The sequence below is a fragment of the Sander vitreus genome, chromosome 22, assembly GCF_031162955.1.
Source record: "Sander vitreus isolate 19-12246 chromosome 22, sanVit1, whole genome shotgun sequence".
In the NCBI taxonomy this organism is placed as follows: Eukaryota; Metazoa; Chordata; class Actinopteri; order Perciformes; family Percidae; genus Sander; species Sander vitreus.
This window is the reverse complement of record NC_135876.1, coordinates 7,778,354-7,797,591: the sequence shown is the minus strand read 5'-3', so window position 1 is coordinate 7,797,591 and position 19,238 is coordinate 7,778,354. Positions and strand designations below refer to the sequence as shown.

The 19,238-nt window shown below is 42.8% G+C and overlaps 1 protein-coding gene across 1 annotated transcript; it reads right to left on the bottom strand.

The window, feature by feature from the left end:
* Positions 1-344: 344 nt before the first annotated feature.
* Positions 345-18,546, bottom strand: LOC144537495 (double-stranded RNA-specific editase B2-like). The gene is made up of 6 exons (XM_078281252.1): positions 18,533-18,546; positions 17,606-17,757; positions 15,593-15,761; positions 9,173-9,354; positions 2,502-2,683; positions 345-709 (listed from the first exon to the last, which is right to left on the bottom strand). Exons 1-6 carry the CDS (start codon positions 18,544-18,546, stop codon positions 533-535), a joined length of 876 nt encoding a protein of 291 aa, XP_078137378.1. The 3' UTR covers positions 345-532.
* Between the last annotated feature and the right edge of the window lie 692 nt (positions 18,547-19,238).

Below are 19,238 nucleotides of genomic sequence, written 5' to 3'. Positions count from 1 at the left end.
TAATTGGACGTGGACCTCTCTCTCTCTTTTTTTTTCTCTTTCTTTCTCCCCCGTGGCTCTGCTCCTCAGCGGGAGCCTTGGGGCCCGGAAATAGCTGATGACAAGATAGCGGCTGCCTTTCATTCTGCTCAAGGTTACCCCATCCTTCGTTGACAACCGGAGAGGGGAGTATTTAGGTGTTTGCTTAAACGTGTGTTTTTGTGCGTTTGAAGAAGGGCAAGTCAAAGAAAGGGTTATGTCTGTTTTCTTTTCAGCCCGCTCAGTTGACCTTCCTCTTGACGTGTTTCTGTTGGGTGGATGGGTGACACATCCAGAATGACACACACACACACACACACACACACACACACACACACACACACGGTTGTGATGGCCTTGAGTTTAGAGGTTGGACTGCTAAACTTCCTAGTATGAAGGTGTGAAGCAGATGTTGGTAAAGAGCATGGCATCTTACCCTAAAAAAATAAAGGTTAAACGCACACGCACACACACACACACACACACACACACACACACACACACACACACATCTTCAGTCCGACAGCAGGAACTGTTCCTGCTCGGGCGGTTTCTTGACCCAGGTCCCGAGGCCCATTTCCTGCAGAGATCTGAACCACTGCTGCTTCACTGTCTGGTAAGAACGTGCCGCCATCTTGGCCTCGCAGTACATGAGCTGGCGTTCCACCGAGCCGGACACGTGGATCCCCGACTGAAGAAGGCGAGCGATCAAGGGAGAAAGAGAAGAGGAAAGAGAGAGAGAGAGAGAGAGCAATTGTGAGTCAGATAAAAGTGACACAGAGACAGACATGACGATACGAGGAGAAAACAAAGAGAGGGGAATAAAGCCGGGGCACAGAGGCTAAAGGTTTCGTTAAGGTGGGGGTGGGGGGGAGAGAGAGAGAGAGAGAGAGAGAGAGAGAGAGAGAGAGAAGAAGAAGAGCGAACAAAACAAAACGAATGAGCCGGCACAAATGCATTTGGGTGGGGTTGGGAGGTGGGGGGCTTCAACAGCTGTGTAATCTCCCCATTTAAATTTCACAAGCAATTGAACATTCTCTGTGCTTTTTGTGCATTCCTATTGTCGCGAGGGGAAACAATGAAGATCGGCGGAGAGACAAGTAGGGAGAGAGAGAGGGAGAGAGCAAAAGTTTCTTTTGGAGATTAGTGCGACTGCTCTTGCGTGGCCCTTATATACTGCGCGCAGGGAGCACTTAGGGTGGGGGCCTCCTCGAGTACTTCTCCAAATAATTATGGTTTCATAGTCATTATGCTTTAACGGCCGCAATTTGGCGATGCAGGCACTGTCTGTTACATAAAGTTTCAGAATGGAAATGAAAGTGCAGCGGGTCTGTGTGCTGACGTTAAAGATCCGAGCTGCCAGTTTTTGATAAGCCGCAGTAGTTGCCAGGCGGGCAAATTTATCTAAGGCAGAAAGGAAATTCCACATATCCGCCACAGAGAGCTCACCTGCAGCCACAGCACTCTGGGATGCTGATTTTAATACATGTGTCTATGTGCTTTTTAACTGAGCTGTTGGCATGCATCTCTACAGTTAATGTTTCTTTATTACTGTGTGTACGTGCTTGCATGTGATTTCTGATGGCAAAGGATTGCGTATTGTTTTTGACAACAGCTGAGTAATGTCTCTCGCCTTCCAGCAGAGGAGCATTTACAGGGAGAGTGAGGGGAGCAGTGTTAAAACAGACATTTATTCATATGAAAATGTGACTATTGTTTCTGCTCAGATTAATTAAATAGTACATCATAATATTTTTTCTCCAGCAAGTAAAAGATACACAAGGGAAGGTGGTTTTTAATTAACATTTAAATTAGAAAGACCTTTTTTTTTTCCACAGCAGATATATTGACATGTCATAACAAGCAAAGCACAGTGTAATTAATAATATTAATAATGGCATTATTCAATTGAGTTGTGCCAGTGCCCTTTGTATTGTGCATGCTTGCATTGGTATGGTATGGAACAGAGCTATCATGAATGTTACACCCGGCCATAAAAATAAAATACACCTGTGCTTTGTCTACCATAACGCAAAAGTCAAAATGTGTGCTGTGAGAAAAGCCTATAGAGTGAGAGGAGGCCCTAGTTCTGTCGGTATTTTTACCACTGTAAATTCCTATTACTTGTAAAGATGTCCTCAATGTACATACAGCATAGAAACACAGGAATAACCTGTATAATCTAAATGTTATGGCCATCAGTATTAATTATCTCAACTTTGTTTCTGGGGCATCTACGTTGTTGAAGGTTTAACCAACATCTATGGTTCAAGAAATCTTGTAAGTTTGGTGTGGCAGATGGCTCTAAATACTACGATGCCCATGACCCATAACATTGTCTTTATACTTTACAACAAGAAAACTAAAAGACAATTCAGCCACTGACCAGAAGTATTTCTCTTATACATTCTCTTTCCCCCCTGATATATTTAGCTTAGCCATTCGGCCCTGATTTTACCTCCCCTGTGGATATTTGCCCTCACCTTGCGGTAAAGTCTGTTCCAGCGTGTGAACAGGGCGCGCTTGCAGAGCCGCGAGGGTGTCCCTGAGTCCCGTCTCTGTCCGGTGGCTGTGTTGACCACCTCCAACTGTGAATCACCCAGCGTCCAGTTGACACTCACACATGAAGCCTTCCCCGGCTGCTGATACTCGGCACTGCTCAGCCCTACAGAGAAGACAACACATGGGGTGGGTTTAATCTCCATTACACTTAAGGTTCATCCACATCATCTCTGTATAAAACAAAACATTTCAGAAAAGGGTTTCAAAATGTAATGCACTTGTGAGTAAAACAAGTATCTGAGTGGAAATGTACTCTTTTCCTGTCAAACCTCCACTCTGTTGTTTCGTGTAACCTTCCTTCCCCTGCCCTCACTCTCTCCCCGAGGCTAATGGCAGACATAAAGTTTTGCAGCGCTGCAAAAAGCCAAGTCAACCTGGGCCTGAAACTGCAGGGCTGTTTATATGAAGCTTTGATATACCCACAGAGGAGGGAACAGGAGATCTATTGAGCATATAAGCAATGTGTTCTTGCCTTTGTATAAGTGCTTGTCTGCTCTTGAGTTCCAGCAGTTAAGAGGTATTGAGTGTTGCCAGCTATGTACGCCATAAATGTTATCTCCAGTCACAAAGATGAACCCTCGCCTGCACTGGACTGTCTGTCATTCTGTCCCGCTCTCTCCACCTTCTCTCTCTAAAATAATTAGCCTTGATAGCAAAGCACACAAAGCAATCAGTCGAGGAAGGAGAAAGAGAGACAGCTGTAGAGGGAAAGTGGAGGTGAGTGGCTCTCGCATTGGGTCCCATGTAGAGAATTAGCCGTCTGCATGCTGGCAGAGGTGCCCGGGCCTGTGGCGGAAACAGAGCTGACAGCGGGGTGAGAAAAGAATGAGGGCTCAGGGCAAAAAATGTCCTTTAGAGGCAACCGTGGGTGTTTCATAGGAGCCAGTTCACCAGTATATTCATGGTAAGGAAAATGGAGAATTTTAGATTCAGTGTTCGAGGTTTTGAAAACATCCAATTGTACAGCCTGAAGCAGTAACAGATGCTGAGTGGAGTGAGAATACAGGCCAGCTAGAAGTTTCCAGCAGTGATAAAGAGGCATGTATTTGTATTTATTTTTTACAGGGACAATACAAATAGATCACTGTGTGTGTGTGTGTGTGTGTGTGTCAGTGTTAGCCAAATGGCACATTTTCACCTGTTGTCCCAGATGTTAGCTATAAAAGGTTGTAAAAGGGTTTCTGTGATTAACCATAAGACAATTCTTACTCCTACAAATAAAAGCATAGTTCAACATTTTAGGAAATGATTCCCTCTCTTGTCGAGAGTTGGATGAAAAACTTGATACCTCTATCATGTCTGTACAGTAAGTGTGAAGCTAGCTAGCAGCTGGTTAGCTTCGCTTAGCATATAGACTGAAAACGTAGAAACAGCTAGTTTGGCTCTGTCCAAAGATAACAAAATCTGCACCTCTTAAGCTAACAGAAAATAGTCCAGCACATACTGTAACCGCCTGTAAAACCAAAACGTGTTGTTTATACACCAGTTTTAGTGAGCTTTAGATGCTCTTGTGGGTGGACTTTCTTATAGTACCATTGGATACAGCCAGGCTAGCTGTTGCCCCGTTTCCAATAGTTATGCTGAACTAAGCTAAGCGATTTCTTAATAATATTAATAAAACGACTTACAGAAAGTCTGTTTGCCAGGGTAGCTAATAGCTGACCTCTGGCTTCTTTTGAACATTATCAAAGCTGAAACTATCTGATGTAAGGTGTGTACTTTGAATTACAATTATTAATATGTTGCATTGTGTTTTTTAACCTAATGCTGGCAATACTACAACAGAAAGAAAAAAAACGATTGCAATAGGCGTTATAGTGCCAGAGACATACTGTACTTAACATGTACCATCTAGGCTACAAAATCTGACAGTTAAATGCTGCCTGAACATTATATCCACTCTAAATCTGTCTTCAGAAAGGAATGACTGTCTTGGATTTCACCTTGACTTCCAATCCAGTTTTTTATTATATCTTGCAATGTTAACGATACCTTCACAGAAAATCAGCAGACAGATTCTGTGCGACGGGTGAACAACAGTTGCCTCTGATCTCACCGTCTGACAGACAGCTTGTTATAGTACAATACCTGATGTGCAAAACCACAATACATGCCTGCAGATCATCTTCCTCCTTGCCACACTCATTTTCCCGTCTTCACTCTTCCATTCACCAATCTCAGCTCTTCTTTTCTGTAGCTTCTTGGAGCTGAAATGAATTGCCTGCCACAGTAACAATCCTCCAAGTCTCTTATTACCCATCCCTTCTCCCTTGTGGAGACGCACCTCTTTGAACAAAAGACTCTCCTATCCATCCTGCCTTTTTCCTTTCTCTTGCTCCATTCACGGCTCATTTCATTCCTTCAATGGACTTGACTCCTCTGTTTCTGTAAAAGCCAATTTGATTTTTCCCTCATTGAAGACCTGATCAATTTCTCTTCTGGGAAGTGTTTGGCAGACATGAAAGAGACAGAATTAGAGCCTTTGGTTATGGGATTCATAACTGTAATAGTACACATACCCGTAGCTTAATATCTGAGGCTGCTGGAGAGTCACAGTACAGCATATCTTGTGTGTTTATGTGTACACATTGCATCTATACTGCATTATTGTAGTACTGCAGGGCTTTTAATAGTATTCCTTAGGGGGGTGGAGCTGCAGAGGAGGAATAGTGAAGCAAAAAGTGTGCGAAAAAGATGGTCTTCTTCTATGTCTGTGTGAGGGGTAGCAACTCATTTACGAGAATGGCAGACATGTGACTGAAAGGTTGCCGGTTCAAATCTCTGAAATACTTTTTATTTGCTTCCAACAGCACTTTACCCCCAACTGCTTTAAGCAGTAACACATACAATATAAATACATTTAGAGCTACTTTCTTCCCTAACAGGTGTGCAGCTCTCCAACATAGTTCTAAAGTGCCAATGGATACTTTTAACAATCAACCCCAGTCCTTACAGAACTAAATTGGAAAGATAAAAAAAACGTATCTTCTTGATACATACGACTTTGGTGATGTACATAATCATTATATCTTATAAAATTAAGTTACCTCCTATCATATTTAATATCATATTATATATAAAACCAACAGGTCATCGGGTATTCTTAGCTCACTGGCAGCAGGAGTGGAGCATGTATTTGGGTGTCAGGTTCAGTCTTGGGCAGTAATTATTAAAAAAGTAAGTATTACTATTCTATATTACTATTAATATCAGAGTTTAGGTATTAATAAGTATGCTTTCACACCTGAGATGTTTTCTTGAACATTTTGATGGATAGTCCGGTTCGTTTGGGGTGGTGTTAAAAGCTCATTCGAACTATGGTGCGACCAAACAACCGAACTCTGGTCCGCTTGAAAACAGGGGTCTCGGTTCGCTTCCGAGTGTACTTGGTTTGGTTCACTTTACTAGGTGAGAACGAGATCCGACCCAAATGTAGAAAGTGAACCAAAAAACAATAACTTTTAAACTACTTTTAAATCCATAACTCATTATGACCATACATTGGTCGTCGTTTGCGTAACAACACATCATAATCTCTCTCTCTCTCTCCCTCAGCAGGGCCCGCTTTCTCCTTCACTCGCTGTCTGGTGAGCTGCTCTTATTGTTTGCCTTCTTCTAAAATAGGTTATTAGAAACACTGAAGCAAAACCAAAAAAAGCCCAAGACTGCATACATTTGGCGTTGCTCCATTATTTCTGAGACGAGAAAGTGTTGGCGAGTTTCACTTGACGTTCCCATCGCGTGACTAGTTTTTCCGTAACGAATGGTATAAGAGGTTACAATTTAAAATTGTGAAAAGTGAACAAAGGCGTAGCTGTACAACAAGCATGTGTCCTCCCCAAACTGCAAAACTGGTGGTGAAGTCACAACCATTATTAACCGTGTTTCCTTTATCTACTGGCGTCCTGATTCTTCTTATCCCAAAACGACAAAGCCCTGCCTCAGTTTCTGCGGTGGAAGTGAACAGCAGGACGAGAGTGAAGGACAAGTCACACCATCGATGTCTTTGGCCCCCCGGGGTTCAGGTGTAGCTGCTTTGGCTGAATGCGATAAGAGCGGGCCCTGCCATCCCCAGGAATTTCCTCTCGGGGTGTTGCTTTTAAATAACCCTGGACAGACAATAGCCGAGGAGCTCATCAGAGCCAATAAAAGAATGGAGGAGGAGATGGGGGGGAGGGGAACCCAGACATCTGAATGCAACCGAAGCTCTCTTTTTCTTTATTCCCCTCCTGCCTTGCTGTCTCCCCCTCTTCCCCTCAGCCTGTCTCTCTCTTTCTCTCTCTGTCCGAGCTCCCTTCAGATTGAATGGCTGTCTGATAAGGGCTGTGATTACATTGATTTGGTGTAGGGCCATCTCCACTGTGTGTCCATCTTCCTTCCTCTCCTCCCATCCCTTCAGATTGCAGCTACTCAAGGTACTGCAGGTGCAAAGATCTGACAGTTTGCGATGTGTGGACACATACAGAAAACACTCATCATTGTGAAGCGTGTTAGAGGGGAGGGGAGAGTATTTGCAGGAGGGGGCCACCTCTGTTTTAGGTAAAGAGGATGTTTGAAAGTAAAGGGCATGTCTATATCATTCGTCAACACATAGAACCCTCAACACTAAGACAAACGTAAAAGACATTGTGCTGCATCATTGAAGGAAATTTTTTATTTTTATTTATAGTCATTAAACCAACTATGTACTTACTGCGAGGTTTATTATAGTTGGAGTGAATAACTTAATATTATAAGTAAGTATGATCGATGAACAAATGGATCACACCTGAACACAGTTCTCCAAACATTAACTGCAGCCTGTAATAATCTAAAATCTCGTTTCAAGACAACTCAAATGACTCCATTCAGAAAGCCATTGAACAAATCATGAGAAATGCTCGCTGAGGCCGTGGTCGGTGGATTCAATGATGAATTTGTCCGGGCGCTCATCACCAGAGGACAATTCAGTACAATTATCAATCTTGATGAGGATAGGCCTCACAAAATATTCATCCTCATGGCACCCAATTACCCGGAGCAGAGCCCTGCAATCCTATGCCCTTCAAGAAGTATACTTGAAACCTGATAAAAGTATAGTAGATATGGAGAATGTAATAGATGTATCCATTGTGCGCATTTAAGATAATACATATGCGTAGTTGGCGGTTTCTTAATATGTGATTGTCAACGTCTTTGTTCTCATCAATGATCCATAGCAACACAATGTGCCCTACATCGCTGTGCATCTCTGTCGCTCAGACACTCTGACTGGCCTAGATCTGAAGTGATGGCTGATGCAGTTTCTACAAGTTGGGTGTCATTCAGATTCTCTTCCAACATCCAGCTTCACTACAAACGAAAGCCTCAGGTCTCAGTGGAGCCCTGGAGGCAGACAACTTCATGGCTGTTGCTTGTCTGGCTGGCACAATGTAACTGTAGAGAAGCAGGGGTACATGAATTTGTTGAAGTGTGTGTGTGTGTGTTACATGTGGGATCTGTTATAATTCATTTGGTCTAGAGCAGACATATTTATTAAAAAGAACCTCTGAAAATAGATACTGTATACACATGGCCAAGGATCTCTGTATGGGATGGCCCCATCGGAAAACACAGAGATCTCTTTAGCACAGATTATTTTGGCAGGAGGAAAATAGAAAGCACAATATGTCATTTAGCTGGAGAATATAAAAAAACAAACAAACAGAATACTAAAACATCCAAGCAGTCAGTCAACCAACCTTTGACTTCCTGGTTTAGTGAGTTTAAAAAGTGGGGGGTTTTTTTCGGCTAAGTTGGTAGAAGGCAACACAGAGATAAAAGAAGAGTGTATTGTGGACTTACATTTATCAGGTGGACACAAACACGACTCCAAATGAATGATAATGTTGCTCCGTATCTGCTGAATGTGTAAATAGATATCTGTTTGCCATATTAACTTAAAAAGTGATAAATTATCAATGTTGTGTTCACAGCTTGTTTCTGCTGCCCCCAAGTAGCAAAAAACTATTTAAAAAAATAAAGAATTAAATTGACTAATTATAGCTGATGTAATAAGGTTTAGCTGAGCAATCTCATGCAGCGATTTTTAACTGTAATTCACCTTAACCTTCTGTGAGTTGGAAATATAGTTGTTTGTGGTTCAACACAGCATTTTATTTGACTCTTATTCCAAACTACTGCATTTTCAAAATATCAAAGTGAAAATAACAACTCAAAGGGTCACATGGATAATCTGGGTGTCCATATGCTCATCACTTATGAGGGAAACTGACCAAAGCAGCAACATTTCCGACGATAATGGAATCGCTGTAATCTGATCAGTAGATTTGCTCAAGGAAGTCAAGTACATTTGTGCAGGTCTTTCGCACAGTTTTCAATTTTTGTGAAGCTTTGACATGCAATTTTGCACTATTTCAACTTCTTGACGGTTTAGAGACCACTTTAAAATAGAGACCAAGCCTCCAGCACCAGCTATATTGAAAGGACTCATGAATGAATTTCATTGTGCCTTTTTATGGTGTAAAAAAACGTCCCTAAGTCGATGTATTCCAAAATGTAATTTGTCTAAATCCCACTGAGACATGTCTGACTGTCTGTGTCGTGGCCATACCGCTGAGCAGGGGCTGGTTGCGTCTGTGCGTGGCGGGCAGTGGACCCAGGCGCTCCTGGCGCTGGTTCAGAACTCTGCCCAGATGGCCCGTGTGGCGCAGGCTGCCGACGGTCACGCTGTGCAGGTACACTGGCTCCACAAAGTGGCTCAACAGCGCCCCCTGCAGGCCAAGGATGTTCCATCTGAGGGGCGGGGAGAAAAGCAGTAGGATGGTTTGAAAAGTAGAGGAGGAGGGGACGGTGAAAAAGGAGGGAGAAGACAGAAAGAGGAATGAGAGAATGGCATAAAGAGCAGTTGTGGAAATGTGGGTGAGGATGAAAGAAAGAAGAAGGGAAGGCAACAGTTGGGGGGAGGGAGAATACATGGGAAGAGAGATAGAATCAAGGGGGGAAAGGAAGAGAAAGGGGGAGAGATGGGTAGAGAGAGGAAGTGTAAAAAGAGAGAGAGAGACAGATGTGAGAGCCTCAATGACAGGTGGAGACAATTTGATCATTATCTTGATGTGGGACGTGATGAATAACAGCCACTGGACTGACAACACACACAAACAGATACTCACACGTACACACAATCACACACACACACACACACACTCCCCATTTTCCCTGGTTCAGAGACACAAACCATCATCACCACCTACAACAACACTGCCAAAGGTCAGTCCATCAGCATTCACTACATGAAACAACACATTACCATGTGTGCATTCATCAGTGCCATTGAGGTTAATGCACTGCACGGGGCTGCAGGCAAGCTTCTGTCGATTGCTCAATGCGAGGGGCAATCACCTCAGGATTTGTTTAGGGAGATCCACGAGTGACACAAAATCACTGTGGGGCTAATCCTGCCAGCCACACCAATGCCTGTTACTGTAGCCAGCTGGTCATGTGCCACCTACTGTCGAAATCCCCTCTATTTAAGCAGCAGATGCTAATTTCTGGATGGAAAATGATAATTACCGTGTTTATTATCATTCCTGCCCTTCATAGAGACAGAAAGCCTGCTGTGTGCCTGAGTTGTGTACTCTCCGGTGCACTGGACTAATGAACTTATGCGAGGCACAATCTAAAGCTTGACATTATGCTACAAATTTTTAGATCATTTGTTCTTTTTTGTTAATCAATGTCTCTTTATCATGGATGCAATTACAGCGGCTGCCTGTTTTGTTTTTCCTTCTCTCTCGCCGACTTAATAATCACTCATTATGGCTTCTTTCGTTTCCCGAGCAGTCAATTAACGTAATTTGGGAATCACTAAACGGGCTCAGGAAGGAGCGGCCGCCTGCCTACGCTTTACCTGCAATCTGTCAGCCAAGATCGGCCCTTCTCTCTCAAACAGAGTGCTCCACCCAAAACAGAAAGAGTTTAGCCTGAAAATATTAATTTACCCAGAAAGCGACACCGTGAATCAGAAACATCTTCTAATCTCATGCAAGAAAAGACAGCCATCTGGCTTGGGTGTGTGAATTTAAAGAGAGGAGAGGGTAGAGACCTCTCTCTCTCTGTCTCTCTCTCTCTCCCTCTTTTTCTCTCTCTCTCCCTCTCTCTCTCTCTCTCTCTCTCTCTGTCTACATCGATCCTTTCTTCCCTCCCCCGGTAAACGTAGACCATTAAAGTAATGTGTTCATCTGCATAAAACTGCAGTGGATTGGAGAACATCATCGTTATATGAAAGCCATTTAGGCCCCTCAATTAAATCCAGCTGTTGACTTCAAATCAAATATTAGCAAAGGAGCTTCATTGGGCCTGGCTTAAGAAAACAAAACGATGATCATCAGGTGAAGCAATGATGGGCTGACACATTGCCCGTTATCAAAAATGATTATGATATGATGATTAAGATCCTAAAATCCCTTATGGTCAAGGCTGAACTAAGTATAATTAAATGTAGGAACTGAAGGAAGTGGGGAAATAAAAAAAAGTAATGGGAGGTTGCAAAATGAGTGTGACAGAGGACAAGAGGAGTATCCAGGGGATCACTTTAAGACTGCAGCTGTGTGTGTGTGTGTGTGTGTGTGTGTGTGTGTGTGTGTGTGTATTACTGTGTTGAGTCTGCGATCCTAAGCTCCTCTCAGTTCCACCCTCCACCCTGACCTTGATAAACTGGCCCTGGGTGACCCACTCACTTTAACGACGGCCACCCATCATTTACAGCCATATAAAAAAAAGCGGAAAGAGGAGGCTGTGGAGCAAAGAGAGTGCGTCTGGCGTCTGGCCTGGCGGGATGGAGGAGAGGGGATGGTGGAAGGGAAGAAAAGCAGGGTGTCCCTTCTCCCTCCCCTGTCACTTGATTTTTTTGTAAAGTAATTGCTTTCACCCCCGTTGGTGACCTGGGTAGATTTAATCACACCATCTCCAGCCCTGGCCAACTGAATCAAATTGGTCAAATTAACAGCGGCTCCACCTCTCTCTCTTCCCCTCTGTGTGTGTGTTTGTGCCAATCCTTTCACACACACACACACACACACACACACACACACACACACACACACACACACACAGGGGCGGTTCTACATTGAATTACACCCAGGGCGAGACCCCCTTCGAGCGCCCCCCCCCCAACAACATAAGTGAAAGAGAAAATTATATTTCTCAACTGCATAAATCCTTCATTAGAGCATTTGAAAAACACACTTAAGAGAATCCAGTTATTTAACTATTGCAAATACAACAGGAAACACACTTTTTAAGGTGAACAATCTCCACAATGAACACAATTCTGCACAAAATATGACAGTATAGGTTATCAGAACTTAAAATAAATATACACTATATACATACATGTGCCAACAATATATACAATAATAAAAAATGTAACAAGATTAATACAATTGTATACTCCTCATGAATCATAAAACAATATATGGCAGATGGCTGTCTTATATAGCTATATATATCTATATATCTATATATATAGCTATATATCTATATATATATATATATTTTTTTTAATCATTTCAAGAGATCCTGTGCTTTAATTTGAAGAGGTCTATCATGAGTTTTTGTCTGCCTAAGCAGATAGAAAAGCTACAATTCTCGTTAAGAAAGTTTGCATGATGTGCAACGTTTATATAGGCTACTAATCAATCATACAGTAAAGAATGCCTACGTCTTTTATTGTTGTAGCGTTTTGTCCACCACTCAGTTTTTGGCTCAGTTTTATCAAGGGGCAACGTGTTTTAAGGGGAGTTGTGCTTACCGCAGGTTCTACCCTCACTCCCTCATCTCTGTCTCTCTCCTCCTGAGTCTCCTCCTCACTGTGGATGTCACTGCCGCCTACACCGACACCACCACCACTATCATCAGCCATGCTGATGAAGGTCCTGCTACTGCCGAAAACATGTCTTTTCGCTTTTTTCTTTTATTTGAGCCGCTTGGGTAACTTTGTTTCATTTTCGCGTTTAGACCATTGACATAAAAGAAAGGTTTGGACTCGTCTTGCTCCGTCTCTGTGTACTTCCGAGTTCTCCTGTCACCGTCTGTTTATCTTTCGCGCCGGGCGCCGCACCGTTACGGACTAGTCCATTTCATTGTGAAAGTAGGGGGTGCAAGCAGGGCGCCTGCAGCTGCAAGGAGGGCGCCGATTTGCCAATTCCCCACACAGTGAAATGGTAGATAACAGAAAACCGCTTCGCGGCGCAGGGGTGAACTGTCCCCCGCGCGCCCCTCCCTTTTTCCCCTTCTCACACACAGCTTATGTGCACATCACTTCCAGCAAGCAGGGGCGCCTGCAGCTGCAGGGGGCGTCAATCTGCCAATTCCCCAAACAGTGAAATGATAAATAATAGAAAACTGCTTCGCGGAGCAGAGTATTTCTTTTTCTTTTTCAAGTGCTCGTGGCGCCCCCCCATGACCAGTGTTGGTAGTAACGGCGTTTAACGTATAACGGCGTTATTTTTTCAGTAACGGAGTAATCTAATTAATTACTTTTCCCATTGTTGCAACGCCGTTATCGTTACTGAGAATGTAAAGTGGCGCGTTACTACAATTTGGTTGAATAAGGTAGGCTTTGGCTACACATCAGCTGCCTGGAGAGAGCAGGGGTGGGGATGATGACACCGTTGCAAATGCGATGATGATTGGCTGGGTGGGCGGATGCCCTGCTCACGCTGTTTCACTGCACGCTCTGACTACCACTAAACACAAGACAGCGACAATGGCGACGAGCCAGGGAAATTCAAAGGTAGCGTTCTCGAACTGGAAGTACCGGCACTACTTCTTGTTCATTGAAATTAAAGGCAAGAATGTTTATGTAACATGCACGCATTGCCCAGGAAAAAAGACTTTATCCACGTCTGCCTCAAGCAACTCGAATCTTATGAAGCACCTCACATCAACACATGCTAACCCAACCCCAAGCCCAAATGCAGCTAGCGTGAGTTCCAGCGAAGGAGACGGAGCCACTCCGTTAAAACAAGCAACGCTCGATTATTCGGGTCAGCAACAGGTGACCAAGGCCGAGCTGAACACATTGATTGCAAGGATGTTATAGAACGTAATAGCGTTATAAAACATAAAAAATAACGTCACAGTTACTTTGCTGAGTAACTAATTACTTTTACAATGTGGTAACTGAGTTACTAACTCAGTTACTTTTTGGGAGAAGTAATTTGTAACTGTAAGTAATTACTTTTTTAAAGTAAGATGACCAACACTGCCCATGACTCATGATAAAATGCGCCTGCCCGGGTCGCCCGTGCCAAAAACCACCCCTGCGCGCGCGCGCGCGCACACACTCTCTCTCTCTCTCTCTCTCTCTCTCTCTCTCTCTCTCAGCTGTAGTCCTGTATGGCTTAGTTGGCACAGAGCTGTGCTTACTAAGCTAAATTCATGGTTTCAGTTCCTGTTGAGGCCCAGCCCTGGCAGAAAAACTGAGACTATATTAAACATCGATTTCAGATATGTTGGAAAATGCAACATCAAGAAGTAAAGAATTACTGTTGTTGAGTACCTTCATTGTGTATTAAGTATTTTTAGCTAGGCTGGCTCTAGGGATGGCAATGCCGGTCTGTCGGTTGGTTCGACGGTCCACCACTTTACGGTAATCCAGATTAAAATATGTCATCCAATATATAATATGTGTGTGTGTGTATAGATGTCTCCCTCTGCATGTAAAGATGCTCCAGTGTGTACACATAGATGCTTTTACACCTCACACACGAGGACAGTGGGGGAACAGAGGCGGGAGAGCAAAGCCGTCTGTCCTGTGCAGGCTTGCCAACATGCAGACGATACATTTAGAAATTTAAGAACAAACGCAGGCTCCATTGTGTTTTTGTTCTGTGTAAGCTACGATGGTTACACTGACACTGCACTGGAATTATGACATCATTTCACTGCTTGGCCCTGCCAGCAATCCTACAGAACATTTCTGAGTCAACTAAAATTCCTGTGTAGAAACCTTGCCCTTACATTTTAGCATGTACCTGGTAAAGCCTAAATGAATATATAAATAGCCATACGTGTTGTATGACTAATATATTCGCTAGAGAGTCACTCCTACAAATCTGGAGATTAAAACCATGATGAGATTAATGCAGAAATTCATTAGAACGGGATTACCTGTTTAAAGTGACATATGGGAAATCAATAGTCACCACCCAAACTACAAAAGAGGTTATATACAGCGTGGCTCAGGCAACGCAAACATGCACCTACGCACACACACATGCGCTAAGGTAAATATCAGACAAACCTCTACGTGGCTCATAATGTACATTCAAAAAAAATCTTTATTCAAACAGCGATCACTCCTTCTCATAAAAAGTTAATCTCCTAATAAAGTTAACCCTTCAATCAATCCTTTCACCTTTCCTTTATGACGTAGGGTGAAAGGATTTGGTGTTCACATGGTTTGTTGGGATTTTTATTTTGGGGTATCTTGTGACTTTAACAACTAAATCAACACAGCCCCTGCACTAATAACTTCAATGCTCAGTAGTAGTGGGATTGGAAATGAGAAAATTATATTTAAGGGCCTGGCTTGACTGTTTTCTTTGCATTAAGAAAAGTAAATGTTGCACACAAACAAAATATAAAGTCAAAGAGTTAAGATTGCAAATAGTGAACAGAGTGGCCTCTTTTTTTATAGACAAATATCCAACCGGCTTGATGTCAGCAAAAGACAGCAAGGACAGCATTTTATTTGACAAAAAAAAAAAAAAAAAATCATATTTGATTTTCATTTTAAACTCGCTAAAAGAGACCGGGCTCTTCCAGGTATGAATCAGTTTGCAGGATGTTCAGTATGGCAGCAGTACAGACAAGATATTTGTCCAATTTAGTTTGACCCACTTGACAGATAACAAAATCAAAAAGTGAAATGAGACAGAATATAAAGAGAGAGTTTGGATTTAATGCAACCCTAAACCCAGACAGTAGGAGCTTTTTAGATGCAGAGGTAACATCCGACAGCACTGACCTGGTGATCTTGTCGGTGCAGGACATGGTGATGAGCTGCTCGCCCTGTAAGACGCCGTCCCACGTCTGGACGGGCCCCCGACATCGCACCGGCACCGTCCCCTCGCCTGACTCGATTTTGGTCCGCAGGTGGCTGCGGTGCTTTCTCATGAGGTGTCTGCTGCTGTGCACTGTCAACACAACACATTACATTATGTCATTTCTTATTACACGGCTTTGCTGGATAGCCAATTCAATTAGCGATTAATGAAGTCCGTCATTTCTAAATAACACAAAGCCGTTTCAGATCTAATCACGTCAATGAGCAGCCAAGATTCATTTTGTAGACTTCTAATCAAATTTACTGAAAATGCACCAGGTCACAAAGTAAAATAGGCTGGAAACAGTCTAATATTTTACGATATAAACGATCCATTATGTAGTACACATTCGCTCTTAAGTGTTCCATTCTCTGCCTAATTAGGGATGTTCTCAGTTACTAATTATTGGTGTTCACGTGTAACTAGCTCTATGTAATTAGAAAAGATGAATGCTTATCCAATTTTATTGTCAGCCGATAAACAATAAAGGAGTACTTTTATATATATTTTAATAAGATGACAGGTACAGTTTCCAGTGAAAGACAAACATTGCAATTCCTTTCAAAGCAAAAGTTTAAATGAGGTTAAAAGCTTCATTTATGGAATTAAATGTATTATCTTGGGACCGTTAACTGCTTAATTGTTAATGAAGTAAGCATTTGACTGGATGTGCGGAGCAGCCTGTGGTTTGGAAGGAAGGAGATGTCCATCTGGATTTAGCAGTTTGGGTGCACCCTTGATGAACTTCGGACGGTTAATATTAGGCATGGTGTGACGTTGTACTGTAAAAATATTAACCAACAGTACAAACCTCATATTTGAAACGCTGTTAGTGAGAGCACAGGCTCTCAATCTGTTTAAACCACTTTCATGTGGTTTCCTGTGGGCGTACAAGGCAGCATGACCTCTACGGGCGCAACTTTTGCTAATTACAGTATATGCTATTCGTAAATAGTCCGCATAGTATCAGAAAAAGAAAACTCCACACTTTCAGGAAGAAGGAAACATTGAAACAGAAGCACTGGATACATTATAGATCATTTTTTCTTGCTTTCAGTAAAATTACAATATGGATATCTCCCTAATAAGGGGACCAAGTGTACGTAAACATTCACCGCTTCTGTTTTAATAACCTCTCGTTCCTCTAGGCTTAAACTCTTCCTTCTCTCTTCCTCCATAGCTGTTGCATCGGCGGATGTGACAGCAGCTAAAAATTAAGCTCCGACTTACAGCTCAGAAATGTTTAAGAACAGTCAGGAAAAGGTACTAAGTAATTTTCTAATCTCTGAGAGCGCACTGCAGAACAGTTAAGAGGTTTAATGACCAAAAAACGTCAAGTTCAAAGGCTTCCGCAATGACAGCGTCATCTCTTCTTCCTCTCTCTTTCCATCCTTACTGGTTTTCATGACAATCTCGCCATGCACTGCACTGTAGCGTATATTCATAGAGCTGAATAGCAGCTTCAGTCTGTGATGAAAGGATGGGGGCGATATATACATTCTACTGATGGAAACTGCAGTCTAGATTAGATTTCTGAACTCGTAGGCCACCAGAAAAAAGCTGGGCAAACCGTCTAAATGAATATACAATTTATTTTCAGTGGGTAAGCAATAAAATGTCATCTAGTCAGCACATGGCTGAAAGACGTGGCTGAAAGAGGCAATAGACGGGATGTGACATGAAAAGGATGCCAGCTTCCTGACAGAAAGTGTCTGGAGAGAAAAAAAAAGCAGAGCAGTGGCTTTCAGAATAGCTTCCAGAGAAAATGATCTCTCTATAAACTTGAGAGAATGAGATAATGAAGAGAAAATGACTGTAATAACATTACAAAGAAATGCATGGATGGATTAAACAATTTTTGCTTTACTTTGATCTCTTTTCGGGAATTGTGAACCTATGTAAAACAAAAGAAACAGAAAGGCCTGGTGTCTTACAGTCTGTGGTGATTTCATAGGGCGAGTTGAGCCTCCCGTCCCCACACGGCGACGTGCTGATGTACATGTGGAAATGGACGTTGTCTCTCAACATGTAGCCGCACTCCTTGTGCCGCACAAATATCGACTCCTCCCAGTCCTCTGGCCTTTTACTTTAGGAAAAAAAAGGCAAAGAAAAACAACAGGTACAAGGGAGACTGATGAGAATGGTAGCAGCATTCATCACAGCATAGGAAATAGATTTCCACTTTTTGTTTCCAATGATGAAGTGAGGCAGGGATTGGAGAGAGATGGACACTGGCCCTCTCTCTCCGACCACAGTCCATTCTCCTGCTGTCAGACCGACATTACTCAGGCTGTCCAAATGTCTCAGGTGAAACAGGGAGAGTGAGTTTAACTTGTGCTCTGTACATGCTTTGCATTTGAGTCGTGAAAGTGTCACCATGAAAGTCCACTATAGCTAGCTGTCTGGATTTACCCTGCAGAGATCTGAGGAGCAGTTAACCATAGTCCTCAGAAATCCACCGGAGTTTAGAATTCCAACACAAAGAAAGCGGAAGGAAACTGACATCGGCGAAAAGACATGCATCCGGCGGAATTTTCGGCCGCACCGGAACAATCCCGGAAGTGGAACGTCGTGGATATAGACTAGGTGACACATAATCTAACTTTAAAATCTGGGTCACTTTTCTGCTCTGAGCAGGAATTAGGCTTTTATCACTCACTCATACATAAGCACGTACACAAAGTATATTTAGACTATGCATCTCAATGCAAAGCACGGCTGCACTCTTTATATAACCTCTCCTCCGTCTCCGATGTCCTTTCACTGAGTGTGAATATGGAAGTTCTGGCATTTTGTTTGGCCATTTCATTATGAGTTATCTTCCCCATTAGCCATTTTACTCAGCTGCAAAGTCTCTGTACCTGCCATTCAGCATTGTGCTAAGACAAAAAGTCAGTGCTGTGTATGCAAATATGACATTCAACGATCTAGACTTCTAGCCCCTAATCTGATGAATCAGCCTTGCTATCGAGTTCCTCGGGGAGCTCAAAAACATAATATATGCTTATGCACTGGAGGCAGTTAGGAGTCAAAACTCATCAAGATCGTCTCTTAATACTTTTTTTGTGTGCATCAGAGCACGCTGTACATGTTGCAAAGGCACACAAAGTAGATACATTTAAAAAAGTGCTAAAAAACAAATAGACCATTGAGACCTTGAGCTGAACCAATTCAATTCAATTTTCTTTATAGTATCAAATCATAACAAGAGTTATCTCAAGACACTTTACAGATAGAGTAGGTCTAGACCACACTATAATTTACAAAGACCCAACAAATCCAGTAATTCCCCCAAGAGCAAGCATTTAGTGCGACAATGGCGAGGAAAAACTTCCTTTTAGGGAGAAACCTCAGACAGACCCAGGCTCTGGGTGGGCGGTGTCTGACGGTGCCGGTTGGGGGTGTGATGAACAGTGGCAATTATAGTCACAATACAGATAATGGAACTATGACTAGAAATAGGAGTTGTAGTAGTTTATGGTGTACCAGAGCACTGCAGGGCACAGCAGGGCATAGCAGGTGCGACGGCTCCTAGGCCTCAAGACCTATTAAGTCCCTTTGGTTGCT